Source organism: Carassius carassius, chromosome 8 (assembly GCF_963082965.1).
Source record: "Carassius carassius chromosome 8, fCarCar2.1, whole genome shotgun sequence".
NCBI lineage: Eukaryota > Metazoa > Chordata > Actinopteri > Cypriniformes > Cyprinidae > Carassius > Carassius carassius.
In genome coordinates, this window is record NC_081762.1 from 25,562,824 (window position 1) to 25,585,813 (window position 22,990).

Consider the following 22,990-nt stretch of genomic DNA (forward strand, 5'->3'; position numbering starts at 1 on the left):
AGTTGATCTATGAAAACTTTCTACAATAGCTGTTGCGGTGAAATTTATTTTTATAAATTTATATATAAATTATGAAAACCCAGTAGCAAAAACATCTTGATGAAGTGGATAGCTTCAGAAAGTATTATTAAATTAAGGGAGATTTGCATTGATTTCTGTGCTTGCAATCCCTCCGCAACTTAATGCATCAAACCAAAAATACAATCAGTACATTTTGCACGTGCACTGCTGCACAACTCTGCCTCGGTCTATATCTACATGCATATATACTTCTCTCCCTGTGTACTTAAAATAAGTGTCCTGCCATGAGCAAAAGTAACGCTTGTCCTCTCACACAGCACTAATCATGTCGGTTCAAATAGGACATTAAATAAATCTGCTCACAGCCAACCTACTGCCTTCCATAGTCTGTAGTCTGAACTGATCATGTGTGTAGTTGTGTCTGTATAAGCGAGGGATCAGAAAGCGGGAAGGACATCCACGCAGTTAGACAAGCCAGCCACCAGACCAATAATCCGGCAGCAAAGGCTGAGATCTGTGAAAAGCTGTCAAAAATATATAAAGTACAAGGAGAGAAAGTTTGGCAGCTGCTTTTTTTTCTCTCCCGTCTGGCTTTGTGGATTTCCTTCCACTCTTCCCCTCATTAGCCGTTCAACATTAAAAGTGTCTTGTGGTCGTGGTGTTTGGCAGAGCTGAGGGCGCTGACGGATGAACGAGGGGGATGATAACAGTTAAAACCACAATGTGGTGACATTGGAGTGTGGAAATGTTTGCTTAATGCTTAATGGTGGCCAATTAGACAGCGCTCGACAGTAATTACGTTTGCACTTGATCGTCCAAGTGTGTGTCTCAGAGTGTGTGTGTGTATGTGGGGGGGGGGGGGGGGGGGTTCTTCAGGGGCGGAGAGTGTTGAGTTGAACACGGAGGAACAACAGACTCATCTGAGTTTGAACAAATAAAGAATACGAAGCTCCAAGACTGTGTCAGACTTGATGCAGACTTTCTTCTGCTTCCGCTCTGCATAATGAATTTAAAGAGAAACGGCAGCTCACGCCATCTGCATAAGTCATTCTGGCGTAGACAAGGATGATGCTAAAATAATTAAGTACACACATTAATTTATTAGTCTATTTAAACTTAATATTGCAGAATTGTAGACAGCAAAAATGCTTCTATATGCATTTTATATTTATATCAATGGTACCGTTTTTCTGCAGATGCATGAACACATTAAATAATCATGTTATACAAGTTCAGTAAAGTAATAAGTGACTTACATTTTAGACATAATATTGCTTGTTTTTGCTCAGTTTTGCTAACGACAATAGTTCACAGCACTGTTTTGCGTCTCTGAGCAATGGACGGTGTTTATTATTGAATGAATCAGCTGTTTGAACAAATCAGTTGAATAAATGATTCAGTGATTCACTCATTAACAGCCAAATGCTTTGTTTCTGAATGATTTAGCCGTTTTAATGAATCATTTGAATCTCAATGACTCACTCATTAATATTCACTTGCTGTCACCTACAGTCGGTTTTAATTTCACATTTCGACTTTCAAATGTCAAATTTCAAAAAAGATTTTCAAATGTCAGTATTCAACGCTTATGTATCTGTACCTGTATCTGCAGTTTAAATGCATTCATGTCCCCTGAGATGCATAAACTGTGTAAATACATGCTATTTCAGATTCCAGAAATGTTTTCTGGATAAATATCACATACTTTAAGCCTTTTACTCAAGTAATATTCCAAACGGTGACCAACTTCTACCAAATAGGGGTGTGACGATAACCGCATCACCGCATTAATGAGATGCCTATTAATGAGATGTGTGAGGTCATCACCGCACATGATTTTTTTTTTTTTTTTGCTGAAACTTACAGGACTGCATATGGTGTGTGATATGAACTATAAATACATTCATCTTTGCTAATAATTTACTTTTTCCGCGAGTCCTATGTTCAAGGGCTTCTGGGGAAAAAGCCTGCATCCTGCGCAAGGGAGGGACAGTCCATTAAACATATGGGGGATTTTTTTGTGTGTGTGTCTGATTTTTAATTAACTGCTAGCCATGTTTCAGTACTTGTAATGTTTACAGATAATGTTAAATTAAATACACACAAACACGGGCATAAAAGACAATAGCGTAACTTAAACAGTTGGAGTTAGTTAGATTTTAATTGCAAGTAGGTAATTAACTACCGGTAGCTATCACTTCATATGGTATAGGCAATAACCGTTGACAGCGCTAGCTGACATTATAAAAAAAATGGCCACGAATTTAGTGTCTAAACCCAATACTGTGTCGCCTATTTGGGCACACTTTGGCTTTGAGTCAGATGACAAGGGAGAGCCGGTGAATTTGGACAAGGCAGTATGCCGTATTTGTCGCACAAAAGTATCCGTCTCGCGAGGAAATACAACTAATTTAAGATCACATCTGAGAATTAACCATCCTGTGGCGTTTGCCGGACTTGGGAGCACCAGCAGCACATCAACCTTAGCTACAACCTCAGGCCAGCAGCGACAGTTGGGAGTCTCCGAGGCCTTTGCGAGAGGTGCGAAGTACCAAAGAGGCAGTAATCAGTGGCGAGCGCTTTCTGATAGCGTGACTCGTTACCTGGTTGAAGAAATGGTGCCATTCCGTACCGTTGAGAAGCCAGCATTCAAAGCCATGCTACTTACATTTGATAAGCAATATGTACTTGCTGACCGAAAGTACTTTTCTCAAACAGCGATCCCTGAAAAGTATATGTCAGTGAAGGACGGCATAATACAGGACTTAAAATACGTTGATTATTTCTCAGTGACAACTGATATGTGGTCAAGCGTAAACATGATGCCATACATGAGCCTGACCATACATTATCTCAGCGCAAACTGGGAACTAAAATCGAAGTGCCTGGAGACTGTGTTCACGCCAGAAAGCCATACAGGTGACAACCTGGCGGAAGCCCTCAGGTCCTCCTTCCAAGAGTGGTCCCTGGACGAGAGGAAACTGGTCTGTATTACAACGGACAATGGAGCAAATATTGTGGCTGCGGTCCGAAAGCTTGGCTGGACATGGCTGAGTTGCTTTGGCCATAATCTACATTTAGCCGTCACCAATTCGATGAAGTCAGAAAAGGACCGCACTGCCCGAGCCATGGGTGTCTGCAGAAATTTGGTGACGGCTTTCTCCCAGAGCTGGCAGAAGAAGAAAAAGCTCCAGAGAGAGCAAGTCGAGCACAACCTGACCCAACACTGCTTAGTTCTGGTGAGTTGTGCTAAACTTCGATTCTACTTTCTTTAGAGGTTGTTTTTCAGGTAACAGTCCGTGGATATAAATGCACTCGTCCAAACGCAACATGTTGAAACTTTGAACAATTTATTCTACATAATAAAGGGTTGCAAACGGTGACAAAACCTGCTGTATAATTCATATTAAACTCAAAAGATATATAAAAAAAGTAATCTATAAATAAATGTTAATTCATATTATTGTTAATATGTTTATGATGTAATAATTATAATTTTTCAAAGCGAATACAAAACGATATCGAAAAAAAAGTTATATAAATAAATGTTATGTCATATCATTGTTAATGTTTATAATAATTCTAATTTTTCAAAGCGAATATGAAACGATATCGAAAAAAGTTATATAAATAAATGTTATTTCATATTATTGTTAATGTTTATAATAATTATAATTTTTCAAAGCGAATATGAAACGATATCGAAAAAAGTTATATAAATAAATGTTATTTCATATTATTGTTAATATGTTTATGATGTAATAATTATACATTATCAAAGCGAATACGAAACGAAATAAGGAAATATAAAATAACCTACTGTAAATAACTGGGCAAAACTTATGGAAACGCCAATCAATGCTCTGATTGTGAGCATGATTTAGGCTACTAATTCGTTCCATCGATTTATAAATAATGCGCACAATTTACTATTTCGTTCCCTCGATTTGCAAAATCGTGGGACGATTTACTTTGTTCTTTCGACATGCTAAACGTAGCCTACGATTTAGCCTATTTTTTTCCTGCATGTAATGTGCGGGGCTCCGTACGATAAAACAGATGTCAAAAATAGCCTACACATTAAATAAAAAATAAAGAAATGGAAAATAAGGATAATAGCATCATATATAGGACTATAGGGCATAGGCTACAAAATACAGATTGATGTGAACATTGCACTTGTCGGGAAAAGGAGACAGTGGCACGGTGTATAAAAAATATATATTTTATTGCACAGGACAAAAAACATAGCCTAATTGGGGATTACAATTGTGTTTTAAATGTTTTCACAGGATTGTCCTACCAGGTGGGGCACTAAGCAGAAAATGGTTGCGCGCGTTCTTGAGCAAGTCCCAGCCATTAGGCGGGTTTTGATGGATGACCGGCGCAGCCAACATTTGATACCGACGTGGCAGGACATCGAAGTCCTCGAATCCATTAATGCAGCGCTGAAGAAGCTTGCAGATTTTACAGATGCGCTGTCTTCCGAGAAGACCGTTACAGCGTCCTCTGTTAAACCAGTCCTACAGTTATTAACTGAGGATCTTTTGCTCCCAACCGATGACGATACGGAGTTGACGCGCAACATGAAAAAAAAAATGGTTGGAGTCTTGAGAGACAAATATAGTGCAACTGCCACACAGCAACTATTGGCAAAGGCCTCATTCATTGACCCAAGACACAAGGACATCAACCCACGCGATGACGTTAAAGATGCGCTCCTGGAGGAGATGCTGGCAGTGCCCGAAGAACGGCGTGATATCGGGGATGGAGAAGCTGCAATGAGTGCCGCTGCGGCTGGAGAGGGAGAAGGAGAAAGTGCGCCATCTTCTCCTCCTCCAAAAAAAAAAAAGAATCTTGCGGACCTGCTTGGAATGAGAAGAGCACAATCCTCCAATCTGGTTCCAAAAAGAATCCGTGCAGACACTGAAGTCACAAGGTATTTGCAGGAGGAAGCACTCGATCTGCACTCTGATCCGCTTGCCTGGTGGCGGGATAATCAGGCTCGATTCCCTCTTCTGTCAAAAGTGGCAAGAAAATATATGTCTATATGCGCTACGAGCACTCCATCGGAGCGTGTATTCAGTGCGGCGGGCAACATCGTCACCCCATTAAGATCCTCGCTGAAACCTGACAAGGTTAACATGTTGGTTTTCCTGTCACGCAACATGAAGACGGAAAAATAAAAGCAGCAGCACGATTCACTTAAACGGCCCAAAAGACAAACGCTTGTTCACTTTTTGTTTTGTTATTTTGCACTTTAAAAAAGGTTGTTCATGTTTAGCCTATATAGTTAACTATTAATATTTAGCTACAATTTAATATAAATTTTAATTTGTTTATTAGTTTATAATAGAATACTGCTTTATAATTATTAAGAAGAAAGTTTAACTTTAGCCTAATCACTAGTTGATTATTAATATTTACCATTTAGTATAACTGTAACTGTTATTTGTTTATTTGTTAATAAAGAATACTGCGTTGTAATTATTAATTTCCATATTATTCATTTCCATTACAAGCTGCATGCATTCTTGAGTGTGTGACGCAACCGCCGGGGGATTTTGTGTGTGTTTGTGGGGGGGCGGGGGCGGTTAACCGCCAAATCGCGAGTCTATTTGCTTCATCACCGTGGTAAGAAAAAATCCCATACCGTCACAGCCCTACTACCAAAGTCATTTTCTGGTGAGATATCTGTACTTTACTTGAGTGTGACTTTCAGGTACTTTATACAGCACTGCTCTACAGTCAGTCGAGCTGCACAAAAGAGGACATCAGAGCACCAGAGACCTTTTTGACAGGTGCTGTGTCACACCTGGACAGTACAGGAAACAGTGTCATCCAAATCCTGTGCTGCTACAAACAGGTGAAAACTGACAATGTCGCTCTCTTATAGATAACGAGCAATTAGAGAGAAATAAACCAGCCCTGAAGTGACACAAAACAAATGTGTGATGTGTTTCCACATGGTTTGAAGCGCTAATCATTTTACGATGGCCATCATTCGTGTTGACCTCTCGGATTAGCAGAGAGTTGAGACAAAGTTCATCTCCTCTACTGATGATACATAATATACCAATCAGCAGAGTCATATACGTTTTAAAAAATTACTAATCAACACCTTTATGAGATCTGCTCATCACATTAACAAACAGATCATAATAAATCTCAACCAGAGCATCGATTAGTCCCATTTAAATATAACAGTTTAAACCAGATATGACTGGCATTGCATTGCAATGAACACACCAGCAGACAAACTGGACAAGAAACTTTTTTGAAGACTGTGGTAATTTGATGAAAAATATTTTTGAATAACCTTTATATAATAACAGCAATTAAACGTCCTTATATCAGTAGAAATATGTCTGATTAATGTGCAGTGGATTTGACCCCAAATCAGCTTAATTATACAGGACGTTACAGCTGAAAATTTAGGGGAATTGTGCTTTTTCTGATAAAAATTGTGATTGCTATAAAAAAAAAATGCTGTTCCAGTATAAAGGGCTGCACAATTTAGCCAAAAAAGTTATGATTATATATATGACTAGAAAATAATAATATTAGAATGTTATTATGAATATTTACTATTATTATTATTATTATTACACAAAATATTAACAAAAATAAATAACTATAGAAAATGTAACTGAACTGTTTAAAAAAATATGATTTTCTTTACAGTAAAATTGTAAAATTACAGTGCAGTTCCTATTTGAAGGTCTGCAAAAAAAATTGAAAAAAGTCATAATAATAAATAAAAATATCACAATATTAAATATTGCTAAAATATGATTGTAAAAAAAGAAAAAAGATAATCACTTTATTTTACAGAAGAACTGTAAAATTACACATAAGTAATATTTATGGCCGTTTCTTCATCTTCAGCGATTGGTTGACGCACCGCAAGAGTGCAAATGGAGGGATTTTGTGTCACATGCAACCAAAGCTGTTATCTTTCTGGACTGTTTGTTCAGCCTCTGGATATATAATGTAGGTCAATCAGTGTCAAGTCACGAACTGCAGGCACTGCAATGTAATCACTATGAGCTCCAGGAGGGCTAAAGTCGTGGGCCTAAGGAGGGAAAGTCGTGGGCCTAAGGAGGGAAAGTCGTGGGCCTAAGGAGGGGAAGTCGTGGCCTAATGGTTAGAGAGTCGGACTCCCAATCGAAAGGTTGTGGGTTTGAGTCCCGGGCCGGCAGGAATTGTGGGTGGGGGGAGTGCATGTACAGTTCTCTCTCCACCTTCAATACCATGACTTAGGTGCCCTTGAGCAAGGCATCGAACCCCCAACTGCTCCCCGGGCGCCGCAGCATAAATGGCTGCCCACTGCTCCGGGTGTGTGCTCACAGTGTGTGTGTGTGTTCACTGCTCTGTGTGTGTGCATTTCGGATGGGTTAAATGCAGAGCACAAATTCCGAGTATGGGTCACCATACTTGGCTGAATGTCACTTCACTATCACTAAAGAAAATGATTTATCATCATACGTAACCTTAACTTGTGCAGCAATTGGTGGGAACAAACATACCTCTGCTAATAAGAAATATAAAGTCAGGACTAGTCTATATGGGCTGAATAAATCAAAGCAGCAAAATTTTGATGGATGACAGTTGTAATGGAGATAAAGACGATTACAGTGACATGCAGGAGTCGTACATTATTAGACACGCACGAGTCCGTTATTATTAGTGTGCAAACAAGCAAGTGTCTTTGTTTAAATGTTTCAAGTCTTACTACTTCTCATTTTGTTATAATGGGGTAAATCATGTATGTTAACATTTTTGGAATGTTTTGCACACCCAGCCAGCACTGTTTACGGCTGTTGATCTTCAAATGTTAAACTACAGAGCTTTTATTTTGATGAAAAGCTTCTCTTTTGTTGACAACAGTCAGCTTGAAAGCACTTCTCACTTTTCTTACAAAATGTGCTTTAAAGCGACCCAAAACTCAAAGTAGATGCAGAGATGAAGTTGGCATGGAGCACAACGAGCTGCTCTGAGAACCTGAAAACATGGCTCATCAGCTGCTCATGTGCAAATGAACAAAGCACTGCACTTCACTCTAAAACACGCAAGGCATATTTCTTTAATTAATTCACAGCTTTTGTGATTTAGTAATCACAGTAAGCCAAAATCAAAATTTTGGTCTTTAATAAACATGCAGCCCCACAGGATGTCAGCCAAAAACTAAAATCCAGTCATTAATTACTCACCTACATATCGTTCTAAACCCGTAAGACCTTCGTTTATCTTAGGAAAACAAATTAACGTAATCAGCATTGTTTACATTCAGCATTAGCGCACTTTCTACTGAACGGATACAGTGCTGATTACATTCTGGGATACTCTCCAAAATGGCGGAAGACAGTAACTCAGGGAGAAGAATTGCTGAATAAATTATGTTACATTTGTGCGCAAAGAAAACAATAAGTATTCTCGTAAAACCATTGATGTCACATGGACTATTTTACTGATGTCCTTGCTACATTTCTGTGCAATGATCGTGATAGTATCCTTTCTGTCTACAGAGCTCCCAGATTTCATCAAAAATATCTTAATTTGTGTTTTGAAGATGAACAAAAGTCTTACGGGTCTTACGAAATGAGGGTGAGTAATTATTTTTTGGGGGGTGAACTAACTCTTTACAACCAACTAGTTATTCAAAAAAACCAATGACTAGTCACTTTTGCAAACATCCCTTCATAACTGGTGTCTGAAGCATGTGAGACTCACCTGCACGTGCAGCAATAAGGTGAGTGGTGCGGTTTGGGTCTTTGGCATTGAGCACAAGGGTCTTGCCAAGCTTGGCACCCAGTGCCTTGGTGTGGTACCACTCCCTCGTGCGCTCCATTGGGTAGTTGGTGGGATACAAGCCGCTGAAGATGATGGTGGTGCCTGCCAGCGCGGAGCCCTTCAGTTCGGGAATGATCTTCCGTATGTCCGGACTCTCTGAACTCTCTTTCCTGAGGAAGGCCTCGTAGCGCGAGTAATACTCTCTGTGGATGCGAACCAAAACCTCCTCCAAGTAAATCAGGTGGTCGTCCTGGTCAATGTCTTCCTCTTCCTCATCGTCCTCGTCCTCCATACTGTGATCTAAGGACTCTTCACCCATGGTGACGCCTGACTGCTCGCTGTTTTGAGACTCAGTTTCAACTTCCTTCTTGTCAGAACAGCCATTGCCTAAATCACTGAGATCCTCGGGATCTGTTTCTGGGACATCGTCCCCCTCTGTCCTCTGTTTGTCCCCTTCCCCATCATCTGCTTTGCTTTTACACTCCTCTGTTTTTGTTTGGCTTTGTTTGGCTTCGCCATCGCTGTCAGATAATCCCGTTTTACCCTCGCTTTCGCTGTCGCTGGAAAGGTCAAAATCCAGGTCGTTGGCAGCAGTGTTTGGGATGCCTGTCTCACCTGAGGTACCTGTCACACCTGAGCTGCCCTCCCCCTCTGCTTTCACAGTACACTTGTCAGTTAATTCTGTGCTGTCAGTGGGCCGTTCCCCTGTGGGGTGAGTCCTCTCATTGGCTGATGCTCCCTGAGTGGCAGAGGGGGACGAGTCCTCATTCCCAGTTTTGGGGTCCTTGCTGGATTTCCTGAGGCTATTTCTCTGTTCCTCCTGTCCTGACGGTTCCAAGTTCTCTGCAGGCCGACCAGCCTGGTTACCTACAGCAGGATATCAGAAATTATGTTTAAAGTACAACTCTTGAGTAACAATTTGTGTCTTAATGAAGCATTTCTTTTCTGAAGTAATTCTAAATGTCTTACTTGAAGCACTTCTACTGTATGTTTAATGAATTGTACAAAAGGGTTGTAATACAGAGTTAAAAGTAAAAAATATTTACAATACAGAATATACAGTATATACATATACAGAGTATATTGCATATATTTTACATAAAAGATGTTTACACAGTCCACAAGACAAAGAAAAAAAAAGCTGAAATTATTAAAATAACCCCCTTTAAAAGTTTGGGAACCCTTGGTTCTTCAAAGTGACATATCATGAATATCTGAATTGTCCAGGTTTTAAGTGCTATAATCAGGTCCCTGGTGCATCTACCAACCAGGGAAACGTGAAACAGATTAATCCAGTCACTTTGCTTTGATGAGCCTTTTTCTGCAAAATGCCCTTTACCCCCCATTAACCTATAAAATTTCCACCCACAGTGCAGTCATTTTGATTTCGCAAGCGACAACGGTGTACTAACTCTAACTTCATGGCGAAAGTTTGAGAAAAACATGCTGTCATGCTGTCTGAAAAACAACTGTTCTGCCTTTGGCTGCAATGACAAGCACAGAACACTATTTATAGTCTATAATGATAAAGGCACAGAGAAACAATATCACTGGAATCACTTTTAGGGCGACTTTTTTCATCTGATGAACGATAAAAATACGGACAGGCAATCAGAATCAATCCTGCTATAATGTGCCCAAGAATTTAAACTGGCAGACGCGCTTGCGCTTAAATAGACAGATATTGTTCGCTGGTGTGGACGCTAATATCATTATCTTTATAGTTATTGTGCTTGGTGTGAATGGGCCTTCAGAGGAAACAAGAGAGCAGTGGATTTATTGATTTATTTACTGTATATTGCTGCTGCCACACAGATCTAAAATAAACATGCAGTTTATTTCCCAGCTGTTTACCTTCATAGACAACTTGTGTGTTTTTAATGTAAACTTTTGTGTGAATGAGAACTTAGTTTAGTACTCCGATGCTGTGACAGCCGCTTTATGTCCTTGTGCTTCGGATGTGTGTGCTCAGAAAATCGTATATCAGAAATAGAGCCAGACCGATATGAGTTTTTTGGGGCCAATGCCAATACCGATATTAAGGAGTAAAAAAAGACTGGTACCGATATATCGGTTGATATTCTTTATGTGTAGGCTTTATAACAGTACTGTATAGTCAAAAGTTTTAAGATACTTCCCATTCGTATGTACAAACTTTTGACTGGTATTGTATATAGAACACACTGTGGTGAGTGGGGCGGGGCCGAGGGACGTGGGAACAAGGAGTGAGGCCGGCAGTGATTGGGCAAATCAGTGACACCTGCGACCCACTGCTGGTCTCGAGTCCCACGTAGGAGATGGAAGGATATAAAACTGGAGCGACGACAGTGAAGGACGAGAGAGGACCAGGCCTGGGCTTTTAGTTGTGTTTTTATTTGTGCGCACCAGTCGTCCGTGAGGGGCTGGGTGCGCTGTTTTGTGTTTATTTTGTTTTATTAAAATGTTATTGGATTGTCCGCCAGTTCCCTCCTCCTTCTTCCGGATGAATACAAAGGTTTTTATCATTACAGTGGTGCCGAAGCCCGGGAGAAGGAGGGACGCGCTGCTGAAGATCCCTCGCCGCTGTGGTGAATCCGCGGTGCCACGGAGCTGGCGAGGAGGATGCCGCCATGGACGCTCGAGGCGGTGGACTGGAGCGAGTTGCCGGGGACGGGCGAGCTCGCTGCCGACCGCCCACGATAGGGAGGGGTGGCTGCCTCCGTGAGGGAGCGGAGGAGTCGGCGCCATTCGCCAGGGGGCCGGAGCCTGCTGCCTCCGTGAAGGTATCCGGAGGAGCAGGGAACGGGGGACTCCTGCCGGCTGCCCAAAACCGGAGGAGCCGTCGCCGTCCACCGGGCGGCGGAGGGGTGTCGTACCGTCCGCCGAGGGCCGTCCAGTGCCACCGCCAGGCACCACGGAGGAGATCTCCCAGCCGGTGGAGGGCCGAGCAGCAGTGCGTCTGGGAACCGGATTTTTTTTTTCTCTCTCCCCTCTCTCGCTCCTCCTTCCATCTCCTTTTCTCTCGCCTCTTCTGTCCTACCCCCAGGTTCCCGCAGGTTTCTGTGAGCGGTCGGGGGAGTAGAGCGCAGTCTCGTGGGTACCCCCCGGCCTGCGAGGGGCGATGGGGGTATGTGGCGAGTGGGGTGGGGCCGAGGGACGTGGGAACAAGGAGTGAGGCCGGCAGTGATTGGGCAAATCATTGGCACCTGCGGCCCACTGCTGGTCTCGAGTCCCACGTAGGAGATGGAAGTATATAAAACTGGAGCCACGACAGTGAAGGACGAGAGAGGACCAGGCCTGGGATTTTAGTTGTGTTTTTATTTGTGCGCACCAGTCGTCCGTGAGGGGCTGGTGCGCTGTTTTGTGTTTATTTTGTTTTATTAAAATGCTATTGGATTGTCCGCCGGTTCCCGCCTCCTCCTTCCCTCCCCTTCCTGTCATATTGGTCGGGCCCTAGTATAAACTAATATGGTTTAAAACACATGATTTCAGCGCAATAAACATTATAATCAGAACCAAAACAGATGTTTTTTGTTTTTTTTTAGCAGGTACAGCTGTAATGACAAAGCTATAATCTAGAAAAGGGGGCGGGGAGCAGCTCATTTGCATTTAAAGAGACAGGCATGAAAAACAGCATGTTTCTGCTTCCACTCAAAATAATTTTTTTCAAAATGATATAATAAATGATCTGTGGGGTATTTTGAGCTAAAACTTAAAAGACCCAGTCTGGGGACCCTAGAGACGTACATTACATACTGTATAAAGGGGCATAATATGTCTCCTTTAATGCTTATGTGTGCATACCTCTTAATGCATCGTGTTTTCACCTGGAGCATCAGTGAATGTTTGAACTTTTTTTAATAGTTATGATTGAATCCCTCAGTAGTCCTCAGTGGTAAAAGATGGATCTCAAAATCCCACAGTCACTGCTGGAAAGGGTTCAAATATGCAAAAGATACAGGAAAACTGAAGAATTTGCAGGACATGGATGTTTTTTCTGAAGAACAGTTCTCAGTTTAACCGTTCAGAACAAACAAGGGACTCATTAAAAACCATCACAAAAAAAACAAAAAAAACTGTTGTGGATCATCCAGGTAACTACACACAGTATTAAGAACCAAGGGTTCACAAACATTTGTACGGGGTTACTTTAATAATTTCAGCATTATTTTTTGTCTTGTGGACTATATGTAAACATCTTTTATGTAAAATATCTTACTCAGGACCGTTATAAAAAAAAAACAAAGAAAGAAAGAAAAAAAAAAACTTCCATTTTGTATGAGTTCTCTTATTTTGTTAAAATTATTCACGGTTTTACAGATTCTGCAAGGGCTTCCCAAACTGTTGCATGCCACTGTATTGTAGTATCATTGAGATACCACAACATTTTTTATTATTTTAATACTTCAGTCTGTGTAAAGTCAGTTCTGAGAACTGCTTTTAAACCCATTAGAAATGTTAGAAATGCGTTGCTGAAACATCTTACAAAGACTGTGAACAATGTAGTGCTTAATTGTGGAGTTAGACCATTAAACAGATTTTCACTATTTTCATGATCAATATTTGTTTTTTTGAGGGGGCGGCTAAAATCGTGACTCAATGACGTAATCGAGACACTGAGCACTGCCCCTTTCCCAAAACTACAAGACCTGTTAGACTTGAAACAGCGCTGCACAGACCAATCAGTGTTTGACATCAAAGTACAGTGAGAGCAGATTTCAAAAGACAGAAAAGTCAGGTAAATTAATAAATTAAGCTCAAAGTATACTTAGCTTTTTAAACATAAAGCCAAATGCACCATATGATATTGTATGTGAACACAGACACTCAACACAAGCACATTACAAAGGAAAAACATTTTCATTTTTTGTCCAGTGTTACTAATTATTGCAAGAGCTTAAAAACTGGGAGTTATTAAAATGTTCACTGAAAAACATTTAGCTCTTAGAATGTCTGGAATCCTGAAATTGAATTATTTTATTTTAACTAGGAGACTAAGAGTGCCAATATATTAAAGTAATAAAAAAATAGGGCTAGGGACCTTCAAACACTTCAAATACAATGAGCCTTAAAGTCAAAAGGTTGAGAACCACTGGCTGGTCAGACAACCATTCACTAATTGATTTTTTAAATATAGTTTTGTACATCTTTCACAAGATGTACAGACAGAAGGTCAACCACAAACATGTTTTAAGCTTCAAAAGAGGAGCTCCACTTGAACCCCTCTTCACCCAGTGAACAGTTCACAAACAGACATTTGTAATGTTCTTGTAACTTTGTTTCCCATGTGTCCAGCCCACAGGGACTCGCTTCAAACAGCTATTGACAGACAGAGCCTCTGCATAGGCTGTGAACTCTCTTTAGTTTGTGCAGGAGCAAATCAGTTTAATAGATCCCACTGCTGGTTGGCAGGTTGACCTCCGCTGGCAGAGTGTTTCCTGGAGCTGCTGTAAAATGCAGTGCACTCCTCTCCTCTGGTAAGCAGATTATTGCAGAGCTCACAGAGAGAGGTCACGCACATGAGCCTTTATTAAAACACCACCATCGCTTCTTATTAAACCCTCCCTGCTGGAGAGCGAACTACTTTTCCAACCAAAAGAAGGATTGAAATCTGAAGCAAATCTAATTCACTTCTTTAGTAATACTTGTGAGCAATATTCATCTGTAATAAAAATTAACAATGTAATACTCAAAAGAATTCACAATGAAAGACTAACCAGAAGACGAACAGCTGTTCCAATAGCCGCCTCCTGTCATGATGACTGCTCCAAACAGCAGTTTTTATTCACTTTAACCAAATCTTTTAAAGTAACAGTTCACACAAAACTTAAAATGTGCGATCTGGAATTGAGCGATCTAATGAAAGCGTCGTTCAGCCGGTCTGTGTTCTGTCGTGAGATCTCAACTGTATTGTTTGCATTTATGATCGCAAAATAAATGCACTTACTCGACCGCTGATGTTTGAATAGAGAAACATAGGCTATGGCCATTTGGAATTACTATTGGGGAATTTCACTGATATGTTTACCAGTTTCCATAATATAGACAGAGAGAATGCAAAAGTCTTTGGTATTCATTTATATATATTTAAATATAAGAAATAGCTATGTGCTTCAGCAACTAGCTTCCCATCTAAGAGGGTTTTTAGTGTCAGTAGGAACATAGTTTCATGCCACAGAGCTTCTCTTAAAACCACAGACAGTTGACAGACTTGTGTTCTTAGCTTAAAAACTTGTTAAAAAAATTAAAATAAAATACTTATCCCAGTTGCATAGTTTAAATTGTGAATTGCATGCACTAAAAAGTTGACAGAATGCACTTTCTGTAACTGTTACTTAATTTGCACTGCTTCAGTTACATATATGCCTACATGTATTCATTTAATAAAAAGCAGTAAGTGATCTCTTGGTCTAGATTTTTTAACTGCTTAAATTAGCTGTTTAATCTAAATGTTTTTTGTTTTTTTTGGGCAAAAGAAAATCATGTTTTATTTTTTATTATTTAAATGCAAATGCAAACATATCGAGATATATATCGAATATCGTAAAAATTTTTGACAATATCGAGATATAATTTTTTTTTGTATATCGCCCAGCCCTACGCAGCTTTTCACTTCACAAGATGTTAACTGATGGACTGGAGTGATGTGGATTTTTGTGTTGTTTTTATCAGCTGTTTGGACTCTCATTCTGACGGCACCCATTCACTGCAGAGGATGTGATATAATGCTATTTCTCTCCAAATCTGTTCCCATAAAGAAACAATTTTTAAATCATGTTTGGGTAAACTATTCCTTTAAGATGTAGGTACAGTAAAATTTGGGCAAAATTTTACCAAAAAGAATGGTACTGTCCATTAAAAAAATGCTGTCCATTACATAGCAATGTATGAGCTTATACAGAAGTCATATTCCTGTTGGTCAGAAATCTTTTATTCCAATTAGTGTAGATTCCTACAGAAAAAATGGATTTGTTTGTTGAGACACTATTTTCACAATTCACTTTAGCTCAGGATTCTGGCTTCGAGGACAGAAGACACAAGGGCTAAGTTCCAGTTTGCCGAGCATTGTCGTTAATTAGAGTCACTGGGAAAATAAACATTACCTTTCCTGGCCATCTGGGCCTCTCGTGAGCCCGGTGGGGCGTTGATGTCACCGGTGCCCTGGAAGTAGATGTACTTCTTCACTGTGATGAGGTTGGGGGCGAACTTCCACACATCCTCTCGGTCGTCTATGATGCACACCATGGAGTCTCCACAGGGGAACAAATTTCTAAAAAAAAAAGAAAAGCAGCAGTTTTCATACTGACATTTTTAGATGCTCATATTTAGCAGCTGATGCTTGGTTATGACTAAATAAACAGCTCCCAGACAGTCCCAGCCTGCCAAGACCAAAATGTCAATGAGCATTTCATAACATTAACATTGGTTCAATACCAAAAACAGTACGGGCAAAAAAAAAACGATTTAGACAATTAGCTGGTCTCAAGGTATTTTTAGTGGGTGTATGAAGTCAGTTCTCCTCAAGATGTCCTAAGAAATGAACCACAGGTGCAGAAAATCAAATTAACTAATTTTAATTAACATCTCACAACCACAAAATGTCGCAATGTAATGAAAAAAGTGTGTCTGCGCTGTATATTCTGATATTTTGAAGTACATCTCGAGGGTCCAAACGCACCTGGGGTCTCTGGGTATACAGCGTAATGAGTACAGATTCATCTGTGAATGTCTGGTGCATCTAAAGAGCCCCCAAGAACATCTTTATAACAGCTCGAGCTTTGAAATGGCAAACAAAGTCATTCACACGAATAGAAGCACTGGGCTGCACAGGCTTGGCTTCTGTAGGTATCTCGACCTAAAGAAAGTAATCTGTGCGCCGCTGAAGTCCGATCGTGACTGTCTTTGTATGATAGTGGCTGCTCTCTGAGACTGTTCTTGCTTCAAGGTCAGTACGAGAGCCTCATACGAAACCCACACGCATTAACAGTCTGACACGAGGAAAGAGAAGTGTAGTTATTGCATAAAACAAGAAAAAGCAAACAACTCTGGCTCGAAGATGTTTTATGCTACCGATGCAGAATAACAAATGCTTAAATCCTATAAATATTACGAGTTGTTAAAATTTAACACGCTGTTAAACTTTATAATTAACAACAAGATAGTAATGTAACATATTGTAAACTTACATAAGGTGAAATAGCTAACAAAAACTTACGTTGTCATTTTAAATTGCCTTTTCCAAGTCATTTCAATGATTAAAATGTTGAGGATTCAGGTTCAAAGATTTACGGAGTGCTTCACCTCAAAGGAAATAACATGAGATTCACAGAAATGAGGTGTATTTTCAGAAAGAACGGAAAATAAACCACCTCAAAATGTTTAATAGGCTTAAAGTTTGTATAGTTCTCTTTTAAGCAAGTACTTATAGAGGGCACCATTAAATCGGTTTCTGAATTAAAAAGTGAATTTGAAATTGACAAAGATTTGTACAACTATTTACAACTTAGACATTTGATTAAAGTTGTCTTGCAAAGGGTCCTATCTCACTGGAACTATCTAAATTAGAAATCATGCTAGAGATAAAATGTAAATATCTAAGATATATGCAATCTTAAGAGATCAGAGTCATCTTAAACTTCATAATTTTAAAAACGTGTGTATAGTTCTTCTGAATTATGAACTGAAATCAGATCGTGCTGCATAAACGAATACACTGAAGTGTTAAATGTATTCAGTGTTCACCGTATGCTTGATCTGTCATGCAGAGCCGAATGAATACAGAATAATGAATACAGATGTGGGTGAAAAGCAGCGGTCTGTGAAACTGCACTTGAAAACACGTTTAGTTTTAAGTTGAATCAGAGCTGTTCTCTGAAGCCCTTCAGAAATACACACGTCTCTTCTTCTGTCTCTGTTCACACTGCTGGAGTCAAGAAAATCACTCTGCATTGTCACACAAAGTTAAAGAAGCTTTGCACTTAACAAGAAAAACACTTTAGATGCTTGACTTTTAAATCTTGCTTGACTTAAAAAATCTAAATATTTTTTCAATATAAAAGACCTATTTGAATATGTTTTAAAATGTAATTTATTCTTGTGATATAACACTGAATTTTCAGCATCGTTACTCCAGTCTTCAGTGTCACATGATCTTCATTCATGAAATCATTCATGATTGGTGCACAATTAATAATAAGAGCTCTTACTAGGGCTGTGCGATTAATCGAAATCGAATTGAAATCGCGATTTGAGAAGTTGCGATTTGCTAATCGCAAAAGCCTGCGATGTGGACGCGATATTACTCTGATCCAGCCATGAGTGACAGTCTTACTAACCGATAGAGTGAGTGCACCTCCGTTCTCCCCAATCAGCTCTGCTCTAGCCAACTGTGTAAATGCCCACCATTTAAAAAAAACAAAAAAAAACGGAAAGGAGGAGAGAGACAGAAGGTGTTTCTCAATGTCAAGGAAGGATCCTCGGAAGCCAGTATTTCGAGGATGCTACGTCATCGACATCCGTCGAAGGACTGTTCCAATGTAGAGGATCCTCGGAATTTCAACCAAGGACTGCGTCCTTCGTTCGAAGAATATCCCATACACAGGAAAGGATGTATATGTGTATCCTTCGCGCTCTCAAATCACCTACAATCCTATGCGCGCAGCTTTGCTATCTTGTTCAAAAATTCAAAACTGTCGAACGTTAGCGGAGTCGGAGCGTTAACGGTTTTTTATTTACGTTACCAAACATTTGTTATAACTGTAGTAAATATAAGTAAAGTTTAACATTTAAATGCCAGTACAAATTACTACCATATTGATATTGTAAATTATACAAATACAAATGGTTAACTGAACCGGACCTGTCATTTAACAATTGGTTACGTCAACGGCATTTCTTTTATAAATAACTAGTTAAGTTGTCCAAAGTAATTTAACGATACCATTCACAGCGTTATTCAAAAGGACCTTTTCACTGACGTAATGACGCAATTACGTGCACTTGCTAGCCTGTTCCATTTACGTGTTCTCCGAATCTCGCCTAGCCTCTGAAGGAAGTGACTTGGAAGGACCAGTCCTGCCAAGGAAGTATCCTTGACATTGAGAAAAGCCTAGAGTGGGATTATGGCGTCTACAGGGTCAGGTCAATAGTTAGGCAAATTAAAACTAAAGAAAAACGTTATGCAACTTAAGCTTTGAAAAGACAGACAATGAACAAAAAAGATGATTTACAAGAGCTGCGTCACAATGCATCTGATATTCGCTACTGAGCATCTCTTATTCGCTATTCCCCATTCAGAAGACCGCACACACAGCCTGTGTCTCTGAATGCTTCCTATACTCGCTCCTCTCTTCCCCACGCGGTGCGAATCCCGTGTCACGGACGAGCCGTTGACACTCGCCGCACTCACACAGACTGTTTCGTAACGCTCGGTTATATTCTCACGCGGCCCCGCACCACAAATCTCCACGAGCGCATCTGGCAGTATGAATGAGGCTCGACGCACGCGCACAACCTTCGTCAGCTCGCGCCTGGTTCTGCATTTAAAACGATTGTAAATTCTGTCTAACTGCTTGCTAATTTCACTTGAATGAATGAAACATTCACCACATTTTCCACTTGTTCTTAAAATCCCAAATACAGTGTAACATGTAATACTTTAATAATTGACTAAAGAAATACAGTTCTTTATATTTAAAAAAAAATTCAGTAACTAAGTTAATTCTATAAAATTAGTTATACCATTATAATCTTGTCGGTTAAAAAAATTCTATATAATATAATATAATATAATAAAATATATATATATATAGAGGCTATTTATATATATAGAACCCCTCCCAAAACACAATTGAAAATTGAGAGGATTTCAGGGTTATAATGGGAATTGAATTGGATAGAACAACAGTAATAGGAAGTAATAGCAAGCCAATAGGAACAGTAATTCCTATTGTAATAATGCCATAAACAAAAAGGAATTTTGTAATGGTTTCATGGAAAAACTAAGAATATCTGTTTTTTTTTCAGCAGGGTAATGAATATGCATACTGTGCATATTGACAATATTGAGCTGAAGCTTGACTTTGCAAATTTAAAAATCGCAATCGCAATATCTGTCAAAAAAATCGCAATTAGATATTTTCCCCATATCGCACAGTCCTAGCTCTTACTGTCATCAACTTTGACAGCACTTGTGCTGCTTAATATGTTTTTAGAAATCGTGTTTCCAAATAATAAAACAAAAAGTTTTATTTTACTGTTCCTTTTGATCAAAGCATCCTTGCTGAATAGAAGTATTACTATCTTTCAACAAAAGGACTTTTTTTGTTCCAACATTTTGTTGGAACAAGCTGATCTTGAAGTTAGTAATAACTAGGCTACATGTCATAAATGCAACTTCATTATTAAAACTGCATCAAGAAAGATGCTGAAGGCTAAACTCCTCCAGAAGTAGACAGAAATGAGTGAAACTGCCTCACCTGAGGTTGCCGGTCTTAGAGAATGGGTCAATGCATTCATCTCTAGACATGATCCGATGAGAGAACAGCTTCTTTTCAGGGTCTAAAAAACCTTTTTAAAGGGAGAAATAAATTGGTATGAGTGATAGAAAGGAAGAGAGGAAACAGTCATTGCTTTTAAAGATGAAGTCTGAATTACGGCTGGAAGCAGAGCTATAAATGCTGAAGTTTCACTCAGACTGCATTGAGGCTACTTACAGCAGTAATAAAAGGAAAACAGGAAAAATAAAACAAAACCAATGCTTTCAGGCTTTCAATCTCCTGCCTGTGCTACAACAAATCAAGACTTTCATTCAGAAAAGCCGAGCTACTTTCTACATGGTGTCTTCTCTACTGCTGATCGGGTCCATATGAATGGCCATAACCAGACCAACCAAATATTAAGAGATTCAAATATGCCAGATGCCATATATGAAGCTCACTTAATGCAAGAACACAGACGCAACACTACCAATTTAATTTCCAATAATAAACACTCAGACCTAAACGAAAGAATTAATGCAGCACTCTTAAAGGTTACTAATAGGGTATATTATAGATGGCTATAATAAGCACCCTCACTAAAGGATTTCTTTTTTATTAGTCATTTAGCAGAGGCTTTTATCAGCAAAAAAATATATTCATCTTCAAACTCAAAACACTGAGCAAATGCTCAAACATATGAAGAAATGCTGCCACCTGGTGTTACTGTGAAAGGTCAATATAATCTCAGTTATCGTTCATGTCTCATTCAATGTGTTACAGCCATGTACCTGCAATGGTGTGAGCGTACAAACGGCTGCCAAAGGTGAAGACGTGCAGCTCGTACAGTTTGGCGATCTTCTCTAGAAAGTCTTTGCAGTGAGGCCGCAGTCGTGTATGAAGCATAGGTTCCCCCCGTCCCAGCTGGAAATGAAAGATTCCCTGAAAAAAAAAAAAGTGAATATATGTCACTTTTGATCAAATAAATGCATCCTTTCTGAAAGAAGGTATTAAAAAATCTACACATCTGAACAGCAGTGCATCTGCTTTAGATTGAAAGGCATACACATATTCTGTACTGCTGCATTACAGTCCAGCTTTACAGAGGCTGCATTAGTTTCAACAGAACAGCTCTGGAAAATGCTGTAAAAGCTGCACAATTTCTGAAAGCAGACATAATGCAGTCTTTGAGGAAAGCATTTGAGCCTTTGATAGCTCAGTTAATGGTCTAGTAATTGTTTGGTATAAAGATCTGAGATTGTGTTTTGCTCGAGTTGATCTACTGAGTGAATGCACGCCTGGCAGAAGGAAAGCGTTAACGCCTACGACAAGAAATGAATCGAAAATGGATGATAGCTGAGAAAAAGAGTACGATGCCGTCATTTAAATAAAAACCAATCAGTGCTCGGCTGCATTTAGGCTCTTCAAAGCAATGCTTCCAGTCACACCCACAAGTTCACGGAAAAAAGCAAATGAGGTTACGAAGGAGTCAAGGAAAACCGTACGGCTGTCCACATCTTATTTTTGTTTCTGCTAAACTCAAACAAAATGAAGGTAGTGTAGATAAGCCACCATAACACAGCGAACCAATGACAAACGCCTGAAAAATATCAAATGAGCACAAAAGAAACCAACGAAACAAAGAGAAAGCTATGCTACTTCAATTACACTCAAAAAAACAATACAATAACTCTGTCAAACAAACATAAAATAACATTAAAAACCAGATAGATATAAAAAAAAACACATCAGATCGTTGCACCTTCGTGTTTTAATTTAATTATCCAATTACTGCAGGTATAAATTAATTCTTATAAATGTTTCTCTCTGCCCTGGGCATTAATTAGAAGGGCATTAATTAATGTCTTCTAGAAGATGATAAAATGATGTATATCCATTAATATTGAGTATAATTGTTCCTGCATTTTTAATTACGGTTTAGGGTTTCAGTCTTTTTAAAGAAACTGATACTGTTGAGGGTTAAACGTGTAGTGCAAGGTTTTTAACGTTACCTTGTTGGACATGCGCTGGCAGTGCTGTTCAGTGGTGTGGATCAGCGTTTGGTCCAGATCCACCATCAGCACTAACTTCCTGTTCCTGTGAAGCCTCTGCTGGTCCTCTCGGCCGAGCTGCTCCGCTTGCTGCTCACAGACACAACACACACTGCGTTTGTACACCAGACACTGATTGTGCAGAGTAAACACTAACCCTCAATACACAACCACTTATTAAAGCCCCTCTGAAATGTATTTGACCTCACAAATCATCACGAAGACATCAATTACACACTTTACCTTTAAAGGCCTCTGATATACTCATTTGGAAAGTATCCAAACAGCATATTAGTTTAAACCTCTGCTATATGGTTTTCTTAGTGCACACCTCTGAAGCACGCGCACATAAAGCAACCGTCACATGTGAGTATTATAAACTAAGCTCTCTTTCAGGTCTTATTGTGCTTAAACTGTCAAATACACACAAGATTGTGTTAAAAAAAAACACACGAGTCTTCTGTGTCAGCCGTGACACAAGGATGTGCTGTTTTCTTTCAAATCGAAGAGTAAACACGTGTAGAAAACTTATCCCTGTTGCGCGGCTGACACAGAATAGCAGCTACATTAAAGTGATAATTACAGTTTAAATATGGATATTTTTCTTACAAAACGCATTGATTCACTACAGAAGGCCTTTGTTCACCCCCTGGAGACGTGTGAGACACT

The 22,990-nt window shown here is 39.5% G+C and overlaps 2 protein-coding genes across 3 annotated transcripts in view; both read right to left on the reverse strand.

Moving 5' to 3' along the window:
* The window catches only part of septin7a (septin 7a), a 318,106-nt gene that overhangs the window by 264,846 nt on the left and 30,270 nt on the right, over positions 1-22,990 (reverse strand). The gene's annotated exons all lie outside the window — the stretch shown is intronic.
* Positions 1-22,990, reverse strand: part of ctdp1 (CTD (carboxy-terminal domain, RNA polymerase II, polypeptide A) phosphatase, subunit 1) — a 125,246-nt gene that overhangs the window by 92,845 nt on the left and 9,411 nt on the right. For both annotated transcript variants that reach the window (XM_059556779.1, XM_059556778.1), the window contains exons 4-8: positions 22,283-22,411; positions 21,062-21,212; positions 20,271-20,361; positions 15,897-16,063; positions 8,755-9,681 (exon numbers count right to left, since the gene is read on the reverse strand). In XM_059556779.1, coding sequence (XP_059412762.1) covers positions 8,755-9,681; positions 15,897-16,063; positions 20,271-20,361; positions 21,062-21,212; positions 22,283-22,411 — 1,465 coding nt within the window. The remainder of the gene's footprint in view (positions 1-8,754; positions 9,682-15,896; positions 16,064-20,270; positions 20,362-21,061; positions 21,213-22,282; positions 22,412-22,990) is intronic.